Here is a 20,431-nt window from a genome sequence, read left to right as displayed (position 1 = left end):
AATGGACAAAGAGAGTAGCTGTGAAATTGGTATGCAGCTGCTCGCACCAAGACCAAACAATTGCAATCTTATCTTCTTTCGGCTTCCCTAAACAACCAGAACTGCCTCGGACAAGGTCGTGCTGAAAACAACCCCCCGGAAGAGCACTGCAGTGAGACGCTCTTGCTTCCTGACCCCTCCCACAGACACCTGGTGATTGTCGACTCCGTCTGGGTCCCGATCAAGGCCGTTTCCATGGCAATTGCTGTGTATCTATCACAATCTGCGGACTGAGACAACTTGTTTTGAATACCAGCGTGGCGGATCTCCAGGCCTACAAATACACGAACTCACATACACACACACATATATACAGATATGCATTCACCTCCCAAACCCCCATCCAACGCCTTTGCCGCTTTGTACCGCCAGTCTGACAAGCGGGTCTGTGTTTAGCGCTGAGAGGCTGCAGGTCTGGGTGGCTGCTCGTCTGAGCTGGATTACCCCCCCCCATTTGCAAGTCCTGTGACTCTGTATTGATTGTGCTTTTGTTGCTGAGGTGTTTTTCCTGTTCTCACACTGTACTCCCGAAGGAGTATAGTATGGGGATTATTTTTTTCTCCTCTCCTTCCTCATGTTATGCTGTATTCTTCTTCTCTATTGTATTTCGTTGCCTTGTACCCACATGTGCAATGACAATAAAGTTGAATCTAATCTAATCTAATACCGCGCCATGCTCTCAGAAAGGAGGATAATGCCATTTTATCAGTGTCTAGCCCAGTTTCACAAAGGAAACCTGGTCTCGTTCAGGACCTGTCTCCGACTTATGGGCATGATGGATTCGTCGTTGTCGATGGTCCCGCTGGGCATGCTAAAAATGAGAGACTTTCAGCATTGGGTAGCTGCGAGGCACCTGTGTCCTCGCATGCACCTCTTGCGCAGAGTGAGAATATCCACGGAGTGCGTGATGGCTCTTCATCAGTGGAGAAACCCCTGTGTATTCAGGACAGGGGTTCTGCTGGGGGGCGTGTCTCTGAGAAAAGTGGTGACAACGGATGCATCCCTGTCGGGATGGGGAGCTGTTTTTCAGGGCAGATCTGTAAACGGTCGTTGGACGCCCCAGCATCGCAAACTTCACATAAACCTGTTGGAGTTGATGGCAGTTTTTCTGGCACTGAAGCATTTCCTCCCATTCCTGGAAGGGTTTCATGTTCTAGTCAGGGCAGGCAACATGACGATGGTGGCGTATATCAGTCGCCAAGGGGGTACGTGTTCGTTGTACCTGTCCTGCACAATCTAGCGCGCAAGCTGATTGTCTGGAGCACCGCGCACTTCAGCTCGCTGCGTGCGACGCACGTCCCGGAAGTCCTGAATGTTGGGGCAGATCTCCTGTCAAGGGGAAAACCGTTATACGGAGAATGGGTACTCCACCCACAGGGGGTGAATCAAATTTGGGAATTCTTATACGGCAGGGCCGCCATAGATCTCTTCGCAAATGCAAATACAAAATGTCCTCTATACAGCCACAGCCATATCACCCTGTAGCCCAAGACTGGTTGCCCACTGAAGCTAAGCAGGGTTGAGACTGGTCAGTACCTGGATGGGAGACCTCCTGGGAAAACTAGGTTGCTGTTGGAAGAGGTGTTAGTGAGGCCAGCAGGGGGTGCTCACCCTGCGGTCTGTGTGGGTCCTAACGCCCCAGTATAGTGATGGGGACACTATTCTGCACTATTCCGCAATTGTTATTAGAAAAGGTTTACTTTAATGAACGAAACCAGATTGGCCAACCCGCACAGCTTTTACTCAAAGGATAGATGATCTGACAGGATTCCCTTCGGTTGAGTGACTCACATCTAAAACGTGTAAACTTAAGACAAACTCACAGTGTAAATCTAGTCATGAAGATATAGGCTATATATATATATTTCAATTTCAGCAGACAACTATTACAGCTACATTATTATTCCATGCCACAATTAATCACAGCAATGTATATAATTACATATGATTAAGCATATAAATCGTCAGTTTGTTGTTTTACACACATGCACACAGACATTATTATTTCACACATGACGCATAAGAAATCTTTAGACGCGCCAATAACAAAAGGGTCTATTATTTATAATTTATCTTTTTGTTTGCGCTATTTGTTTTATTTTTGCATTTAAATTTATTTTATTATTATAATTTTTTTATTATTATTAATCGAATATAATTTCGTTCGTCCCACAACCCTCGTAAGAGTTTGATTTGCGAGAAGTGTAGGCACGTTTGTACAAGTTTAGTATGTTAATTTAAATTGAATATTTATTTATGTATTTATTTGATCATTTACATTTGTCAGATGTACGTTTATAGCCCATATAGAGAGAAAATAATTAGAGATTCGATGTTAAATGGAAAGACAGCGCACTCACCCACGTCCGCCTTCTCTAGCATACACTTTATCGAGAGAGAGAGAGAGAGAGAGAGGTTGGTGAAGATCAGTTGAGTCTTTGCACGGAGCTCTTCAGTCAATGACAGCGCTCACATCCTCCTCTTGAAGGTGATGCATAAGGGATTACTGGTTATTCGGCGTTTCATGCCGCTGTTTATCAGGGTGTTGATTTCTCTCTCTGTCTCGATGCAGATGCTTGTGCTAGTCGGTGTGTGCGCGCTGCTGATCGCCGGAGCTTCTGCCCGCAACGGCAATGTTTTGGACGACAAATGGTTGACCGGGAGATGGGACAAATTCAGAGATGTGAGTGCTGCTCTCCTTCATAATAGTTGCTCATTCCCTTAATCTAGAGAGCGGTCTACCTAGACCGCGTTTTTGGGCATCGAAAGCGCGCTTGAATTGATGTTGACTAGGTATGCAGCTTACTCGGTTTCTGTAATTTGGGTCTGTATGTTTTGTTTGAGAGCGTGTGTCATGTATATTTACGGTAAAACGCTGAATGTTTAGTAAGAAGCAGCATGGGATTTCATTTGGTCTGTATAAAGCAAGTACGCCTTCAGTAAATCTGTATTTAGATTTCCGATTTCAGTATTTTTACGGAAGACAGTCACCAATCAATTAGACTCAGTGCGTCACTTCTGCGCCGCTAAGTGGGCTTTGAAGCGGCTATTTTAACCATCCACGAGCTAATACAGTAAGACGAGGTCTGAACTATATTAGCTTTGTGTCTGTCAGCCGGAGCACTTGGTTTGTCTGATACAAAGACCAGAAATGAGAGCATCTTACATACAATGACAAGTATTTCTTTCACCTGCGGATGTTGCGATGCTTGACGCGTGCGCGTGCGTGCGTGCATGTCTTAGTGCAGTGGTTTTCAGCCTTGCTACACTTACCCTGAGATATTTCTAGTACCTGGGTATAGGAAATATTTTCTTCATTAAATCTATAAAACAGAAAATGACTTATTAAATTCTAAAAATATTAGCACTGTCAAATTTTTTAAATGAATATGCTACACATATGCTGATAGTCAGAACAATGACATGATTGTGAGTGTAATATGGAATTTACACATCCATTAATAAACTAGAAGATATTGAGCAGCATTACGGGCAAAATAAGCAAGTTAGTTTGTATGTTTCTTATTTATAAACAAAATAGTTCCAAAAGAAGGCAAAAACATCAAGCTTGTGCATGTCGAAAGCCAGTCTGGAATAGTTTATGTGATTTTCGCTCCCCACTCAAAGCCTTTTGTAATCACTCTTCCATTTCCCGCTCTCTGCACACTTGTAAACCCTGCTTTATATAAAAAAAAAAAACAGCTCTTAAAATGCTGCTCAACCAATTAATTTCATGGACCGGACCTAACTATTGTGTATGATGTAGGAGAAACTAATTTCTGGTTTCGTGTTGATTAAAATACAAGACAAAGAAATGCTGAGAAACACTGTATTAGAACAAAATACTCAAAAATAAGATGCATAGAACAATATCTTTTAAACCTGCGCACAGTAGCTGGCAAACCAAAACTGACAAGCCCTGATAGCTTGTCTGAATGCACATCAACATCAAAACAACAATCAAGATGTGTCGAGTTACATAACAAGGTTCTTTATAAACATGATGTTAATTGACAGTGAACACTCAGTGTAATGATATCATCTGGACCAGAGGACTTCCATTTCCTCCTGTGTGCATATTTGCGGTAATGTTGTTTATGTAAGGGATGTGGTTAAATCAGTCACATGGGTGGCATACCTGATTATTCTGTCTCTCTCCCCCTTTCTTTTACTGTTTACACACTCTAATTTCAGTCAATTATTCAAGTGTACTTCATGGGAACGCCAGTAAAAACTTGACACTTTTAAACTGGTGGCATCAAGAAACAGAACACGAGTGACATTGAGGTTTATTTAAATATCAAGAAAGTCATGATGCATTGACATTTTAATACCTGAGATTCGTAATAACTGTATAATACTACTTTCATTCAGACAGTTTGAATTTTATTGCTCTCATTCAGCCAACATTTTCTTGTCAGAACAGCTAAAGGCTTCTTGTTCATCAAATTGTAAATCAGCCATTTTTTTAGATTTGCATTGGCTTTCTTTTTATGTTTGTTCCAAAAGACAACAACATTTTGCAAAGCAAAGATATTACTGTTTGTGCAGTAGTTAACAGTGGCTTCAACAATTATCACAAAAAAATGCTTCATGACAATCAACAAACATTAGAAAAAAAGATGGACTGCATTAACATGACCATAAAACAAATAGTCAAAGGTTAATTCACCCAAAAATTCTGTCAAAAGAAATATCTTCTTGTGTGTTCTGCACAAGGAAATGGACAGGTTTGGCACAATGCAAGTAAATGATGACAGATTTTTTATTTTTGGATGAACTATCGCTTTAAGAACAAGAAAGAACAAACATTACAACAATAATTCTGTAACAATAACCATATTATAATTTCATTATGCAATGAATGCTGGGAACTCACAAACCCAGCATTGCTCAATAATAAACTGTTTAGGCAACTCTATTAGGCAAGTTTACAGGGAATTTTGTGTTTTAGAAGTTGAAGTGGCTCACGTTTCTTAATCTGCAACTCAAAAATCACATATGCTGGATAAAACATAATTCCCTTTTTATTTTACAGTGCATGCACACATGAAAACTATCTCTCAATCGTCTTCTCGTGCTTCTTTTTTTCCAGCTTCGCAGCTAAAGGCACATCAAAGATTACTTTCTATGGGACACTTTAGGCCATCAGCAAAGAGAAAGTGATTTATGCAGATTAGTTGTTCAGCAAACGCGGCTCAACAAGATATTTTCCCGTAATCAACTGGCCTTTACAGCAAAGCAATTACTGAAAGACTCTGACAGACCCCAATCATATTTAAGTTCTGAGACACTGCACATATACGGGAAGCACAGGCTGTCAAGCTTTTGTTTGGTGAAGTGTGTGTATGTGTGTGGCTTTGTGAGATTGACAGGCTGAAAATGGCTATCAGTGATCCCCCTGCAGTGTCAAACATCTTCTGTGTCTGTCACACACACACATACACACACTCTTGACTTCACTGTCAGCTGTGCTATAGTGACATTTTTAACGCTCTATCAACTTCAGGCTAATGTCGCCAGAGGAGGTAGTAAAAGAATATGGAGAATTTTCTATGACTTTGTGAGAGGCTTGATTGAGAAACACAGCCAATCTACGAGCATGTGTTTGACTTTGGTGTAAAGGACATGACTGGAAAACATCCTAGTGACAGGAAAGACTTTATCTCACAAAAAGGAAAAGCTGCAGTGCTTTTGCAGTACTAAAATGGTTCATATATGCATTTACATGTTTATTAGATGTATTCCACATTCAGAACTGGAGAAAGCCACCGTGATAATGTCACTTAAGCTACAGTGAGTATAATTGTAATTTTTGCCTTGATGATATATCTAAAAATAAAAGCTAATATGTGTTAAAAAAAAAAAAGCATTTTTACCAAATATTTTGTAAATATTCAGTCCTCCTCCACTGACCAGTTCGTAAGACATAAATTTAAAGGATGTCAAACGTAGGTAAACATACTGTACACATGGCACTGCGCATGTATGTTAGGTATTTTTTAATCTGATTGACAAAATATTCAGATTCAGACATTATTGCCGGTCTACACCAACCAATCCAATCAAATCAAAATTTTATTTAGCTTATTTGGTCAGATCTTTTGAGGTGTTTATATGAAGGCCTTTCAGTCCGACTGAGGCATCAGTCTGATTACTAATGAATTATTTGGTTGCATTTAATATAGCTGATAAAATCTAAAAATAAAAGCCAAAGTTACTTCAGTTGACAAAGTTTATCAATATAATTGTCAGTTAACCATTCGAACTAAGTTTACTTAAAAGCTTACTTAAAAATTTAATTTGACATATTTATTCATTATTTTATATATTGTAATATGCCCTTTTTCTGTGTGAAACACAAAAGCAAAATCTTTGAAGTAGCTACATATTTCTATACAACAACATTTCATAGTGGCCAAGCCTGTCATGCACTAAATGTTCCAAAAATTGTGTTCCACTGGAAAAATAAGAGCAAATGACTTTGCAACAACAATGGTGAGATGACAGATTTATTTTTGTAGGATAACCTTGTACAAGGGGTACAGGGTGACTTAAAATTATTTAAATTAGTAAATTATCATTACTATATTAAAATAATCCAGTAATAATCTAAATTAAAACTCCTAAAAACACATACACTAAAATCTAAATGTAAAATGCAATAATATTTCTTTCCCCCTTCAACTTTTATATAAGATTGTTCTTATTGAAGGACATACAGTTTTTGAAATGTCTGGAATCACAAAATTACCCATGGTTAATGGGAGCAGGGTGACTTCAATTTTATTATTATTTTTTTTAAACGGAGGGCATTCGAGTGAAAATGTTCGAGAACCACAGCTTTAAAGCAACAAACATTCCTGTTCATTCATTTGTAGGACTTTGATTAATTTTGAGTGGTGCAATAAAAATGTCCCCCTGGGAAATCTCTATTAGATCTTCCCCACAAAGACATTACCAATATTATTGAGACAATACAATACCACTGAGAATGAAAATGTTATTTCCAGATTTTATACTAAGGTTAAATGACTAGTTTGGGGACATTTAGACTTTTTTCATCCATTGGGTAGTGTTTCATACTCTGAATTTTGTTTCATAAACTCCTGTACTAGCATATTGAGAGATCATGTTGAAGAATATATATTAATTGAAGATAACTAATTCATACTCTATACCAGGGTTCCTCAAATCTTTCCCTGGAGGGCCAATCTGTTGCAGAGTTTAGCTCCAACCCTGATCAAACTCACCTACCTGTGATTTTCTTATGATCTTGAAGAATCTGATTAGCATGCTCAGATGGGTTTATTAATTAGGGTTAGAGCTAAACTCTGCAGCAGTGGGCCAGATTTGAGGATGCCTGCGCTATACTCTGTATCTTCCTTTTTTCTTTCATACTTACAGCTTTGTCTCTGTGTCTGTTGCTCTGTTCTCTCATTCACCCTCTTTTCTTTGTCCACTTAATGGAATGGAGGTTGGCAGTCTGCTCCAGGCCTTGAGCTAATGGAGAGTGAGGAGAAATTTTGCCATGTTTATGAGAATAACCCTTAGGACAGTCCACATGGACACAAAAACACAGGCATACTTGTGTATTTGAGTGCTGTTAATGTACATTCATTTTCCCTCACCAAAATCTAATGCAGCTGATTCTAATCATGAAGCTAATTGAACCTAACTTTGCCTTACAAACCAAAGCTATGGTGTGTTGTGACAAAATCACTGGAAGTCCAAAGGAATTTAATGTAGAGAGTTGTGCACTGTTAGACATTTCAAAGGGATTTTACAGTAAATTATTGGCAACACTATTACCAGTATGTTACTGTAATTAAGATTTACAGTAGCAAACTGTATTTGATTTACAGTTGCAAACTGTACTGTTTTACATTAAATTACTATAAAAAAAATAATCAGTATACTACTGTAATTCATTCATTTTAATTTAGTTAGATTTGATTATTTTTTATATAAAATTCATTTTATGTTTACTCTACATAGGTATTACCGGCATTTAATTAAAACAGACACAATAATTACAAAATATCAAATTCTTTATTTAAAACATTGCATGTATAACACTTAAAATTACAGTCTTCCGATGCTGGAACAGTGCTTCTTCACCATTTTTCCTGTCTTGGGACGTTTTGCAGTGCATTATGTTGTGTCCTTTGGATTTATCCTCACAAAGAATCTTTAGGCAACAGAAACATAATGGGGAAAAAGACAAAGAATACATCTGCAAAACCCAGGTGCTGCTCCAAAACGTGGCCACCACCTTTGCTCACCATCCACTTTGTTAGTGACAGAAATGTCTTCTCTGAAAAACAAGTAGAAATAGAAATGGCACTTTTAAAAGGCAAACCTCATATAGAATATACAAACCTCTCAAAACCATAATTGTTCGCTTACCATTATCAGTCTCAGGGTGGCTGGCCTGCTCCACATGTCTTTCTTGATGCTTCATTGCAGTTGCCTTTAAAACACAAATACAAAAAAATGCAGTAAATATTAAATTCCATTAAAAACTATAACAAACTAATTCTAAAACTAGAAAAGGCAGCTAGCCATAAAACTTGTTTAAAGTCAGCATGAAACGGAAGTTGCGATTGTCTTTTCTTCTCTACTGTCGCCTCTGGCTTGCTCAGTTGGGGACAATTAATTTCTAGTGATTATCGTCAATTTGATTTAGCAGATACCATTTAAACTAAACTGATCTAGACTATGACATCTCTGAACTCAATAATGAAATGCCTTAACTGAAAATTGAGTGTTTAATCTTATTTTTATACATTACTGACACTCTGTCCTCCAATTTGATACTGTTAAGTGCTTTGACACAATCTGTATTAATAAAGGTGACTTGACTTGACTACTGTGTCGTATATCCGAGTGAAACGGCATCTGAAATGAGAGGGCGGGACTTGATTTCGTCCTTCAAGAATTGATTGGATCGTTGGAAGTTGGGGTGTTACTAACAAAATGGAGGAAGATCTGAAATGCCAGTTTGCAGATAGTGGTGGGGGATTTCTCGCCACTGGATTCACCGCTGACACCCAAGCATGAATAAATGTTTTATTTATTGGGGATGATGACCACGATCAACGGCACAAAACATTTCTAAACAGCACGCACGAGAGAGAGAGACTGCCTGAATGTATAAGCGCGTCCTCCATCAGGTTAAGTCATATATTCATGAAACAAATTAGTTTGCGATGTCCTACGAGTAATGTTGTCGTAATATCCTAATATCTTTTCAGTGTTTAAGGGTAACGTACTCCCTCATGACTGGTGTCAGTGCTTTATGCTTTTTCCTTGCCCTCACATCACTATAGCGCCGCCCTTGCGCCATCGCTTTGCGCATCGTTTTGAGGGGGAGGGAAGGGTAACGTTTTTGATTAAAGATTAAGAGGGCACATGAATTTTAAAAAAAAATGCAAAAGAGTGCACGGATAAATTATTTATAATAAACACTACAGTATTCCATCAAAAAATAAGAATTGTCAATTTTGATTTCATGCCGACTTTAACTTAGCTAACATTCAATTTTATTTTCTCAATAGGCTACTGGCCAACATTAACTACTAACACCTGAACAAAATTTCACATTAGTTAACCTAATGTTAATATAAGATAAGCGTTCCTCATTAAAAAATATTTTAATTCGGTAACTTAATTCAATAAGCTGACAAAAGTCGTTTGTAACGATAGTGCAGTCTACCTTAGTAAAGTTTGTTACCGCCATGTTGACGAGTAAATAGGGGTGTGCGATAGGACGATTTTTGATCGTGGACGATAAAAATGTCTCCACGATCTGCTTTTGAAGAAATATCGTAGTATCGTGCTACAGCACACATTATGTCAAATACAGTTCTGGTGCCTCCGTCTCTATTTACTGTACAACACGACATACAGCAGTAGAGTTACTCTGACAGGACACTGCACTTATTCGCGATCGAAAAAGTACATTATTTGCCTTGCTGGTTAAATGTTTAATTCGCGCGCTGGTCTGACGTGCGCTTTTTCTGAGCACATACACCTGAAGCACGGACACTAAAAAGCCTGTCTAACAGCGCCTGATTACTCAACTAACTTATTTTTTGCGCTAATACTGTCAAAACACACAAGGTTTGCATACAGACTCAGTTGGTTATCTCTAAAATGAAAGTAAATAGTTAAGAGAGAACGGATGCGTGCCTGTATATTAGATGCGTGCAGCTCTTAAAGGGACAGGACACTAAACATGCTGTCGACTGTCATTAAAGGGATAGTTCACCCTAAAATTTAATTTCTGTCATTATTTACTCACTCACATGTTGACCCAAACCTCTATTAATTTCTTGTGCTGAACCCAAAATAAGATATTTGAAGAATGAGGGTAACCAAACAGTTGCTGGTCTACATTGACTTTGATAGCAGGATGGAAGTCACTGAGGACCAGCAACTGATTGGTTTTCCACCTTCTTCAAAATAGCATTTATGTTCAGCAGAAGAAAGAAACTCATTCAGGTGTAAAACAACTTGAGTAAATGATGGTATAAAAATAAGACATTATGACAGAAATGACAGACAGATGACAGAATATTTATTTTTGGGGGAACTATTCATTTAACGTTAACAAAACAACAAAACACAGAGAAAAATCACTCACTATTCTTGACTGAAAAACTTTAACAGTTGCTTTAGGAATCAGTCTATCTAGTGTTTTATTTTTATATTTGTTCATTCAATTTCATTGAATGCTCTGCTAAATACACATATTGTACCTGAAAATAAAGCACTGTTTGTTTTATTTGTATATTATGTGTATTTGTAATGTGCATCTTTGTTCTTATTTTTTAATAAGAAAGATAGAATGATGACAAAGATTTTTATCATTGCCCACTTTGGCCTAAATATCTGCCATGTCTTTTTTTTGTTTTTAGTTACCTTGAAAGGCTTTGTGTTTCTAGTTTGGCTGTAATGCTCAGACAACTTGTAAAACCAACATGACAAAGAATCGTGATAAAATCGTGAATCGTGATATTTCTAAAAAAAATCGTGATATGATATTTTTCCCATATCGCCCACCCCTACGAGTAAATGTTATTAATGTTAGGTAAACTGGTGTCCGGAACTCTTCCGCTCTCACGGGTTCATCCCCGGGCAAAACCCGCAGCACACAAGTGGCGTGGCGCGACTCGATAAAAAAACAATATAGAGTAGAGTGATGCCCCGGTATATTTCTGACGTACAGTAGTACTCAAATCGCTCGTGTTGTTTCTGACATGAAGGAAAAACTGATTTTCCAATCATTGCAAGAGATGTAACATCCAGTGTAGTCAGTCCCAAGCTTTTGCGGCGTTGTAGACACGGTGCAGGGCAAATCGTGTCAATCCAAATGTAAGAAATGAGGAAAATAAAACAACCTCAATAGAATAGCACCAAAGAGGTCGTTACAGCAAATACAGTAGTATACAGCAATTTTAAAAAATACAGTAAGTCTCTGTTTGTGGGGTCTGACGTCACAGAAAATTCCCATGATGCAAAGGGTATTACAGTTATTTATTGTAAATCGAATTTGTAGTATTATACTGGGTGGTTTACAGTAAATAACTGCAGAAATTACATAAATGTCTAACAGTGTGGAGTTATTTTAGACCAGTGCAATTTTATAGTGGAAAAAAATCAGATTCAATTAGTGACAATTAATGATCTCTAGGCAGCTGAATTCCTGTGATGTTGATTGCAGAGATGCTGATATGTTAGCTACATTTTTAGTAGTATGATAGTAGGTTCTAAAATGCAGAATAAATACAGACTACCTTCCCCAATCAATACAAAAACAAAAACACTTGACTGGATCAATATAAATCCTTTTTTATGGCAATTATTTTATTTTACTTTTTTAAACCCTTGGTTAAATTTGGATAGTGATATATTTAAAAGATCTAGTGCGGTGGTTCTCAACCTTCGGGAATTCAAGGCACCCTGATAATTCTGGAAACTAGAAGTGACAATATATTAAATAACTGAATAGAATAAGAAGTTTCAAAAATGTAATATTTTCCTAGATTGTTTTAACCCTAATAAAATTTTTGAAGTAACAAATTAAAATAATAAATGTCAGTTTAGTTTTTTTTTTTTTTTTGTCTGTTTTAACTGTTTTAATGCTTGTTTTGTCATATTTCAAATGTACAGTAGACCCTATATTTATTCATATAAATACAATATTCTGACCCCAGCTTGAGAACAACTGTTCTATAGCTTCAGTGTAGTAGCATTTTTTGTTAGCTTGTGGTTTAGCTAAATCCTTTTTGAAAAGAGCGGCTTGACTATAGTCTAGATAGGAAATGACTAAACTTTAAAGCTTCAGTTTCAATTTAGAGTCTACTGAGCACTGATCATAGTCTGCCGTCCCAATGGGAGTAACGTCATCAAATTGGTCTTTAAAAATGAATGACTGTAAATCACTGTGTAAGCTTGAATGCCCCTGAAGCATTAGCTTGTATCGCTTGTATTACGTAGCATCTGGTGTTAGAGTGGCATGGACTAATTCGGTTCTGATTCTATGTAGTTTCTGTAAGATTGCATGTTCCGGTTTGTGATGCCCTTGTGAACGTGTATGTGGTTAAAGACTGGACAGAGAGAGAGAGAGGGAGGGAGGGAGAGAGTCATAAAGAATGAATGATGTCAGAAGGGTGAGGCACTTCTGGCACTTTCTGCATGAGAGAACAGCCGCCTTGCTGTCATGCTGGCCACCCTCTCTCTCTCTCTCTCTCTCTCTCTCTCTCTCACACACACACACACACACTGACCTGTTCCTCAATATGCTAAATGTGCATGGTGATGATAAGAATGGGATTATTCTGTCCACACTATCCACTGTGTCACTGGTTTAATGTTGTACTTCTCTTAGTATTAGTATTAACAGATTAATGTTGCTCTGTTTCTTTATTGGTTATTCATTCAACATATGCTTGAAAGCCTTCTAATAATACCAAAGAAAATCCCTCTGTATACTGAGAAATGCCCTTAAAGTGATTACAGTGGAAATAATCATGATTTCTAGTGCTCAGACTATGCTAATCTATTTGTGTATGTGTGTCTGAAGCATGGGAACTGTAGTGATAGAGAGTATATTTAAATTAAACAAAATGATCCGTATTGCACACTTTAATTATTTACTATAGATTTAGATGCATTACAATACAATATAATCTGACTTTATAAATCCCTGAGAAGCTATTTATTTTTTGCCAAGGAAGGATCAGAAAAATAGATGCTGAGCTACAGGTGAAGACATGGAAATTTAATAAGTTGAGATGGGAGCGTTACTTTAAAATGTCTTCCAGTACCAGATGATGTTTGTTTATTACAATGTGCTAACTTGAAAAAAATGTGTGAAAAAATAGTTTAACTTGTCAAGATCCAGTGGTGGTAGTATTATAAAAAAAAATTAAAGAGCAAGATTCACTTGTTTGAAGAAGTACACTTTTGCTTACTTTTAAAGAGCACTTTTTACCAAAATAATATACTGTACTTAAGTGTGAATTGAATGGTCCTGGTTTTGGACACAATTGCAATTAAATAAATTGCAATTAAATTAATTAATTGCAATTAAATGAAAATGTATTAGAATGCATGTAGCTGAACTTTGGTTTACCCTTTTAAGTAGGACTTAATTACTTCTATTGTTTTGCATACCTGCAAACTTGTCGCTTTTCGGCGACAATCGCCGCTTTTATTGTCAATTGGGTCATTCACGTGAATCGTGCAGAGCCGGAGAGTTTTTTTAGGGGGGGGGTCTTGCGTTAATTGACGTCTGGGCCGATCGGAATCTCTACTGAGCTCGCGCCTGTCAAGAGAGGGAGGTGGGGGTGGGCTTGCGTGCCATGTAGGCCATTATTGGACAATTCTTATAAATGACATTTTTTCTGGACCAATCGGAATCTCAGCGCTTGGTTCAGGATCTTGAAACACACTGCCATCTGTGTTCGCGCCTGTCAAGAGACACCTGACCTAATGTGGAAACTCTGATGGAAATTGAATTCAAGGTAAATCAGTCTTTTTGGAGCTAAACAACAGATATTTGTTTGCTTAAGTCAAATAACGTCAGCGGTTTTTTTCATACAGTTAGCCTATGCTTCGAGCAAAATGCTTAATAGCAAGCAATACAAGCGGATCCAATGCTGGAATTTCCGTTAGCAAGATTTTTCTAGCTATCTAACATTGTTAGCTAGTTGTAATGTTAATTCCTGCATTGTCTGACCGTCTTGCTAACTAAAGTTAACCATTTAGCTTGCTACGTAAGTATATAGTATTTCAGATAGCCAACTTAGGTTGCAACCTTATCATTAGCCCCTAACTTAAGCCAGGTGCTCTGCCCTGAGTTCTGGCTACTACTCCAATTCTGAGCTACCCTGATTAATGACACGTTGTGGAGGTTGTCGTGTGCGAGCAGTCATTCAAGTCAGCTGGATGTAGCCCTACTTTTAAAGCGTTTTTGATGTGTTGATGTGGGTAGATGTGACTGTTTTGACAACAGCTGATGCGAGAGTAATACAGTGTAACAAAGCAATTTGACGTCTTGTTGCATTGGATGCGCCGCATTACTTGTAAACAATGCCTATTTAGAATCTGGCGAACGTGCAAGGCTAATGCGTTCACAGTGTCGGTGTCGCCCATTCTGCCCCCCAACACTGTCACCTTTTTTTCTCTGATGAGTTTGCAGGTCTGGTTTTGAAATATGGTTAAAATGTCCTGCGAAATATACTGACAAGCGTTTATGGTAAACTAAATGCTTACATTTTAATGTAATTTCTATTGATTTGTATGTCATTAAATATTTGTAGTTAAATTGCAGTTTAATATATTAATTTAAATGAATTACTTCAAATGTATTATTGAATAACACATTACAGTTAAAATGATAGTTAAGTACTTTAAATATATTTGACTTTTTATACTTATTTAAATCATGACAAAAAATTGAGACATGGTTTAAAAATAAGTTCATTTGCAACAACAGTTAACTACATTTTAATCTACATGATTACAAATAATTATTACATTATTACTTCTTAAACGTGTACTTAAATGTGTTAGGATACAGTCCTCTCTTTACACTAAAGTGGCCTTTTATTTCATTAATGTTATATCTGCAAATACAGTTTTTTTAAAATGTACTTTTAAGATTTTAAGTACACTATAAGTGCAACTATTTTTCGCAGTGCTTATTATTATGAAAAATGGAGAGTTACTGGTAATTGCCGCTTTTTAAAGGGGTCATCGGATGCAAAATTCACTTTTAAAGTTGTTTGAACATAAATGTGTGTTGGAAGTGTGTGTACACATCCATCCTATAATGATACAAATCAACCCAGTGTTCTTTTTTAAATCCCTATTTTTAAATCGCCTTTCTCAAATCAGGCTGTTCTGAGAGCCCTGTTAGAATGACGTAGTTCTATAAAGCCCCCCCCCCCCCCCCCCCCCCCCGATAGTTGATTGACAAGACCGTCTTACCTTAGACCCGCCCTGGTTGAGCTGAGAGCCGTCCACCTCCGGTGCAGGGGGAGACAAGATGTCTTCGATTAAGCGATTGAGGCGTTTTGTTGTTGGATGTAATAATGAATCTAGCAGTCATCATTTACTCCCGACATCTGAGCCGCTGAAGACGCAGAGGATTAACATTACTTTCGCTTTGAAGTGAATGCGCTGATCCCCAATCTGCCTAAATGCATCTATGTTCATGCGAATCATTCGTGATCTAGCTTCATCTACAGAAGAAGTGATAACGTTTTTTTATGAATCTTTGCAAATGCCTTTCCTAATATGTGCTAGTTAGCCAGTTTCGCGGCTAAAGTAAACTGTACTGCTCATCACCCCACGGAAGAGAGGGGCAGGGTCAGCAGAGTCATGAGCATTTAAAGGGACATGGACTAAAAAACGGCTTGATGACAACAGAGCTGATTTTGACAGGGTAAAGAAGGAGTTTTTTACACTACCATTGAGAAATTTTAACCAAAGTATGTTATAAACTTTTCATTAAGACCCTAAAGAATTATATAATTTTGTGGAAAATGGGCATCCGATGACCCCTTTAAATGTAACCGTAACAGAAAACAATTACACTTATTTTATCATAGTTACATAACACACTTAGTAGTCCATTACTCCCTAGGTGTTGTTATGCACAATGAAGTGCAATATAGAAAGTATAGAAAAATCTAAATGGGATAACAAAAAAGAATATACAACAAAAATATTATGGAATATACAATACAACATAGTATAATAGAATAAAATTCAAGTGAATGTGCTATAAATCTATAATGATATCTGTAATCTGAATCTTGCTTAAATAGTTAAATCATTAGCAGCTAAGAAATAGTCTGCTGTTATAAGGGAACCTCTAGTAACAGCTCAGAGCTATAATCTTTAATGGCACTCATAATGTTTTGGGCATCTTCTCCTGGTCTGCTGTTCACAGTGTCTAGACTTCGTAAACCCACTCCAGTGATTTCAGAGCAGATGTTTACTTTGGATTGGAGGCTGTTCCTGTTCTTGATTGTGTGAGATGTGAAGCAGCAGACAATGGAGGAGCACAGATTACTCTCAGTATAAGAGCTGTAGAGAGATTAGATGGCTTAATGGAGCATGCAGCATACGCGTGCACACAAACATTCACCAGAAGAGAATGAGACCCTTACCTAAGCCAGGAAAAAAGCAAAACAGGCAAGACGTGTAAACAGTCCAAATGCTAGCTTATTACATTCAATAAATGTTTAGTTGAAAGTCAGTATATGGTTGCTTTATTTAAACACAATCAAACAATCAAATAAATGAATAAATTAAATTGATAATTGATTAAATACGGACTATTTGTTTGCACATTTACGTAGCCCTTTGTAAAAATAAAATTTTTGAATTTGATGTGTTCTAGTTTTGTTAATTTTTTCTGATTATTGCAAGTCTCAAAACAAACTTTCACTTTTGGTACTTTCACTTTTTTCCCTGACCATACCAAGTGTCACCTTACCTTCTGCTGAATGTACATTTTTAAAACATCAGCAACAAGCAAGTCAGCAGTTGACCTATCCATTCACTCTGAAAGCCATGCTATCACATGACTTTCATAAAAAGGATGCTTGCAACATAATGGAAACTATTCTATTTCCATCCTGCTCCCTTTGTGTAGGTCTTAGATGAATGCAATAATCTGTACATAAAGACATAAAGTGAGACAGAAAGACAATTGCACAAAATCAAGAGTGATCTAGGTGTAGATTGGGTGGCAGCTGTGTTTAGCTGCTGAAATGGAGGCACAATCAGGAGGAAAAGAACAATGACAGTGTTTACACGCAGTGAGGCTGAGAAAGATAAAGTTGTGAGTGGGAAAGAATGGATGGGATATTATGAATGACCAACTGAGACGCTGTAATGGATTTCATGTGCTGTTGTTTATCCCTAAATGCATGTCATACACGCAAACACACACTCAGAGGAAGGAGAGAGAGAAAAATGGCAGTCATCAAAATGTGTAACTGCAAGAGGACCCGACTGTTGCCATATCATATCCATATCTGTGTGTGTCACCATATGGTGCAATCAGTCTTCGATGGACCGTTGATGGAAACTGACATATTAGCAGTCTTAGTTAATTAAGCATGAAGACAAGAGCAGACCAATTATTGAATTTAAGTTAACAAATAGCCCAGTATAAACAGGCACAATGCCAAGCTATATATATATATATATATATATATATATATATATATATATATATATATATATATATATATATATATATATATATATGTGTGTGTATATATATATATATATATATATATATATATATACACTGAACAAAATTATAAACGCAACACTTTTGTTTTTGCCCCCATTTTTCATGAGCTGAACTCAAAGATCTAAGATCAAAGATTGTGGCCAGCCTAAGGCACACCTGTGCAATAATCATGCTGTCTAAACAGCATCTGGATATGCCACACTGTGAAGTGGATGGATTATCTCGGCAAAGGAGAAGTGCTCACTAACACAGATTTAGACAGATTTGTGAACAATATTTGAGAGAAATATGCCTTTTGTGTACATAGAAAAAGTCTTAGATTCATTTTTCATGAGTTCAGCTCATGAAAAATGGGGGCAAAAACAAAAGTGTTGCGTTTATAATTTTGTTCAGTGAATATATATGCATTTCATTATTATTTCTTTGATTATGGCATATCTTGTTGTGGTCCATTTTGTGTTGTATTGTTGAAGTGATGTGTGTTTAATGTTCTGTCTAATGTTTATTTGTTTTCTCCACAATGCTTTCTCTACAATCAGGAGGTGGAGGTTTGTATGATTATGCATTTGTTTTTCCATTGAAACAGAGCCTTTCTAATCTGCCTGTTTGTTTGACGGGAAATTCTTCCAAGTTTACATTATGTGTCCTTAATACTGCTGTAGTTGCATGATAATATTATAATGCAGTCTGCATTGAGTGTAACTGCTTGTAAGTAAGCATAACTACGAGAAAGCAGTGTAAAAGCACCGCAAAACTGATTACTTTATGTACTGTAACAAACAGAAGCTCAGAAAAATGAAACAAAGACGACTGATCAACTCTTCTGTTTATCAAATTTTGTTTTCTGTTTTAGGAACCAGGAACATGGAGCCCAGGAAAACCATTCGATCAAGGTAGGGCTGTCAGCCAAGGGCAGGAATGTCATTGCATTTTTGATGTGTTCAGAGTTGAAAAATCAAAGAAATCTTGTTTGTTTGAAATGTTGTTTTTTTTGTCATTCTTTTCCCTTGGCTATTTCTAAGTAGTTTTTGTAGTAACGGTTCTGTATGGGTGTGTGTGTGTGTGTAGAGAGAGAGATACTTGTGATGACCTGCATATGCCCACCCAGCAGGAACACAACGTGGTTAAATTTGCATGATACCGACATCGGGTGACCAAAATTCAATGTCAATTCAATGCTTGATGTTAGTGTTAATTTGATGTCCAATACCGACATCAGCTGACATTGATATTTGTTGTTTTTATGTCGTGTAACCAAAATCCAACGTTAAATCAGCGTCAAATACTGATGTCAACCTGATTTTCATTCTCAACCAAAATGCAATGTCTGTCCGATGTCATGTCCTACGTCAACCTGACGTTTTATTGACGTGCAGGCACAGTCATGTTGTGAAAAATCCTGCAAAAATTTGTGGATTCCTTTAGCAGTAAACATCAGTGTTGGGGTAATGCATACAAGTAACGCAAGTTATGTAATCAGATTACTTTTTTAAAGTAGCTAGTAAAGTAATGCATTACTTTTTAATTTTGAAGAAAATATCTGAGTTACTTTTTTAAATAAGTAAGGCCAGTTACTTTGTTTCCCATGTCTTGACTGACAGCTCTCGTGTTGCCATGTTGAGAGAAATTGTGAGTGAGTGCAGAGGCATTGTGTGCACTGTGTAAACATGATGTTACTGTAGTTCTAGACTAAATGAACATGTATTTACTCATCTCACCTGCACAAAACAGATACAGTATTCTTCAAAATGAATAAAAACAATCAAATGCTAACTCAGAATATTATACACACCTGTAATAATTAAATATGTTAAATAACAAAAATATAATTTATGTATTTAATCCCATTTTATTAACCAATGTCTTTGCTACTGATCTTTGATGATCCAATTCAACCATAATAAGCAAAAATGACACATTTGTTGACACATGATTTTGTCATGTAGTGCATGTCTTACTGCGTTAGCAGGTTTTATTATTATTTTTAACTTTTTGTTTTGAAAAATGTCAAAGATACTTTCTCTGAAAACTAGTCATAGCATCTTATGCAGCACTGCTTCACCAGTTAATTTATTTAAAGAGGACCTATTATGCAAAATTCACTTTTAAATGGTGTTTGAACATAAATGTGTGTTGTACATAACCAACCTATAATGATAAAAATCCACCCAATTTTTTTTTAAACCCCATAAATCATAAGCAGTGTCGCAGAACAAGCCGTTCGCAGAATCTGTACAATGTGACGTCACTTTGTACAGGCCCCGCCCACGACTGTTGACGGACACTGCCATATTAGTATAGATCCCACCCTATGCAATCTGCCAAGTTTATCTTCACGCTAGAGCATTTAAAAGCTGCATTCTAGTAAGAAATGTCTTCTTATTAAAGCTACAGAAGTTATTCAGTCAATAGCAGTGAGTGATTTTCTGTTTTTATTTTGTTGTTTGGGTCATTACCAGCATAGACAGCAGTATAGGTACTGTATATTATGCTGCTGTCACTTAATACACAGATCTGTTAACAGACATAGGTGACTGTATTTATGAAAATTACGTGTGTTTTTGAGATAACCTTGTGTGTATTTGACAGTTTAAGTGCAATAGGACA

General features: G+C 37.0%; 1 protein-coding gene across 3 annotated transcripts in view; it reads left to right on the top strand.

Annotated features, from left to right (window-relative positions):
• Nucleotides 1–2,433: 2,433 nt before the first annotated feature.
• The window catches only part of LOC306873630 (testican-3-like), a gene marked incomplete at its 5' end in the record, with an annotated part of 38,121 nt that continues 20,123 nt past the window's right edge, over nucleotides 2,434–20,431 (top strand). Inside the window, 3 exons of one of the 3 annotated variants that reach the window (XM_079423053.1) lie at nucleotides 2,434–2,527; nucleotides 2,612–2,722; nucleotides 18,678–18,717. In XM_079423053.1, the coding sequence (XP_079279179.1) occupies nucleotides 2,612–2,722; nucleotides 18,678–18,717 (151 nt within the window). Of the gene's footprint in view, nucleotides 2,528–2,605; nucleotides 2,723–13,860; nucleotides 14,073–18,677; nucleotides 18,718–20,431 lie in introns of those variants that run through there. The other 2 variants (XM_079423052.1, XM_079423054.1) reach the window with 2 other exon arrangements.

The sequence above is a fragment of the Barbus barbus genome, assembly GCF_936440315.1.
Source record: "Barbus barbus genome assembly, chromosome: 8".
NCBI classification, from domain to species: domain Eukaryota; kingdom Metazoa; phylum Chordata; class Actinopteri; order Cypriniformes; family Cyprinidae; genus Barbus; species Barbus barbus.
This window is presented reverse-complemented; position numbering and strand designations above follow the sequence as displayed.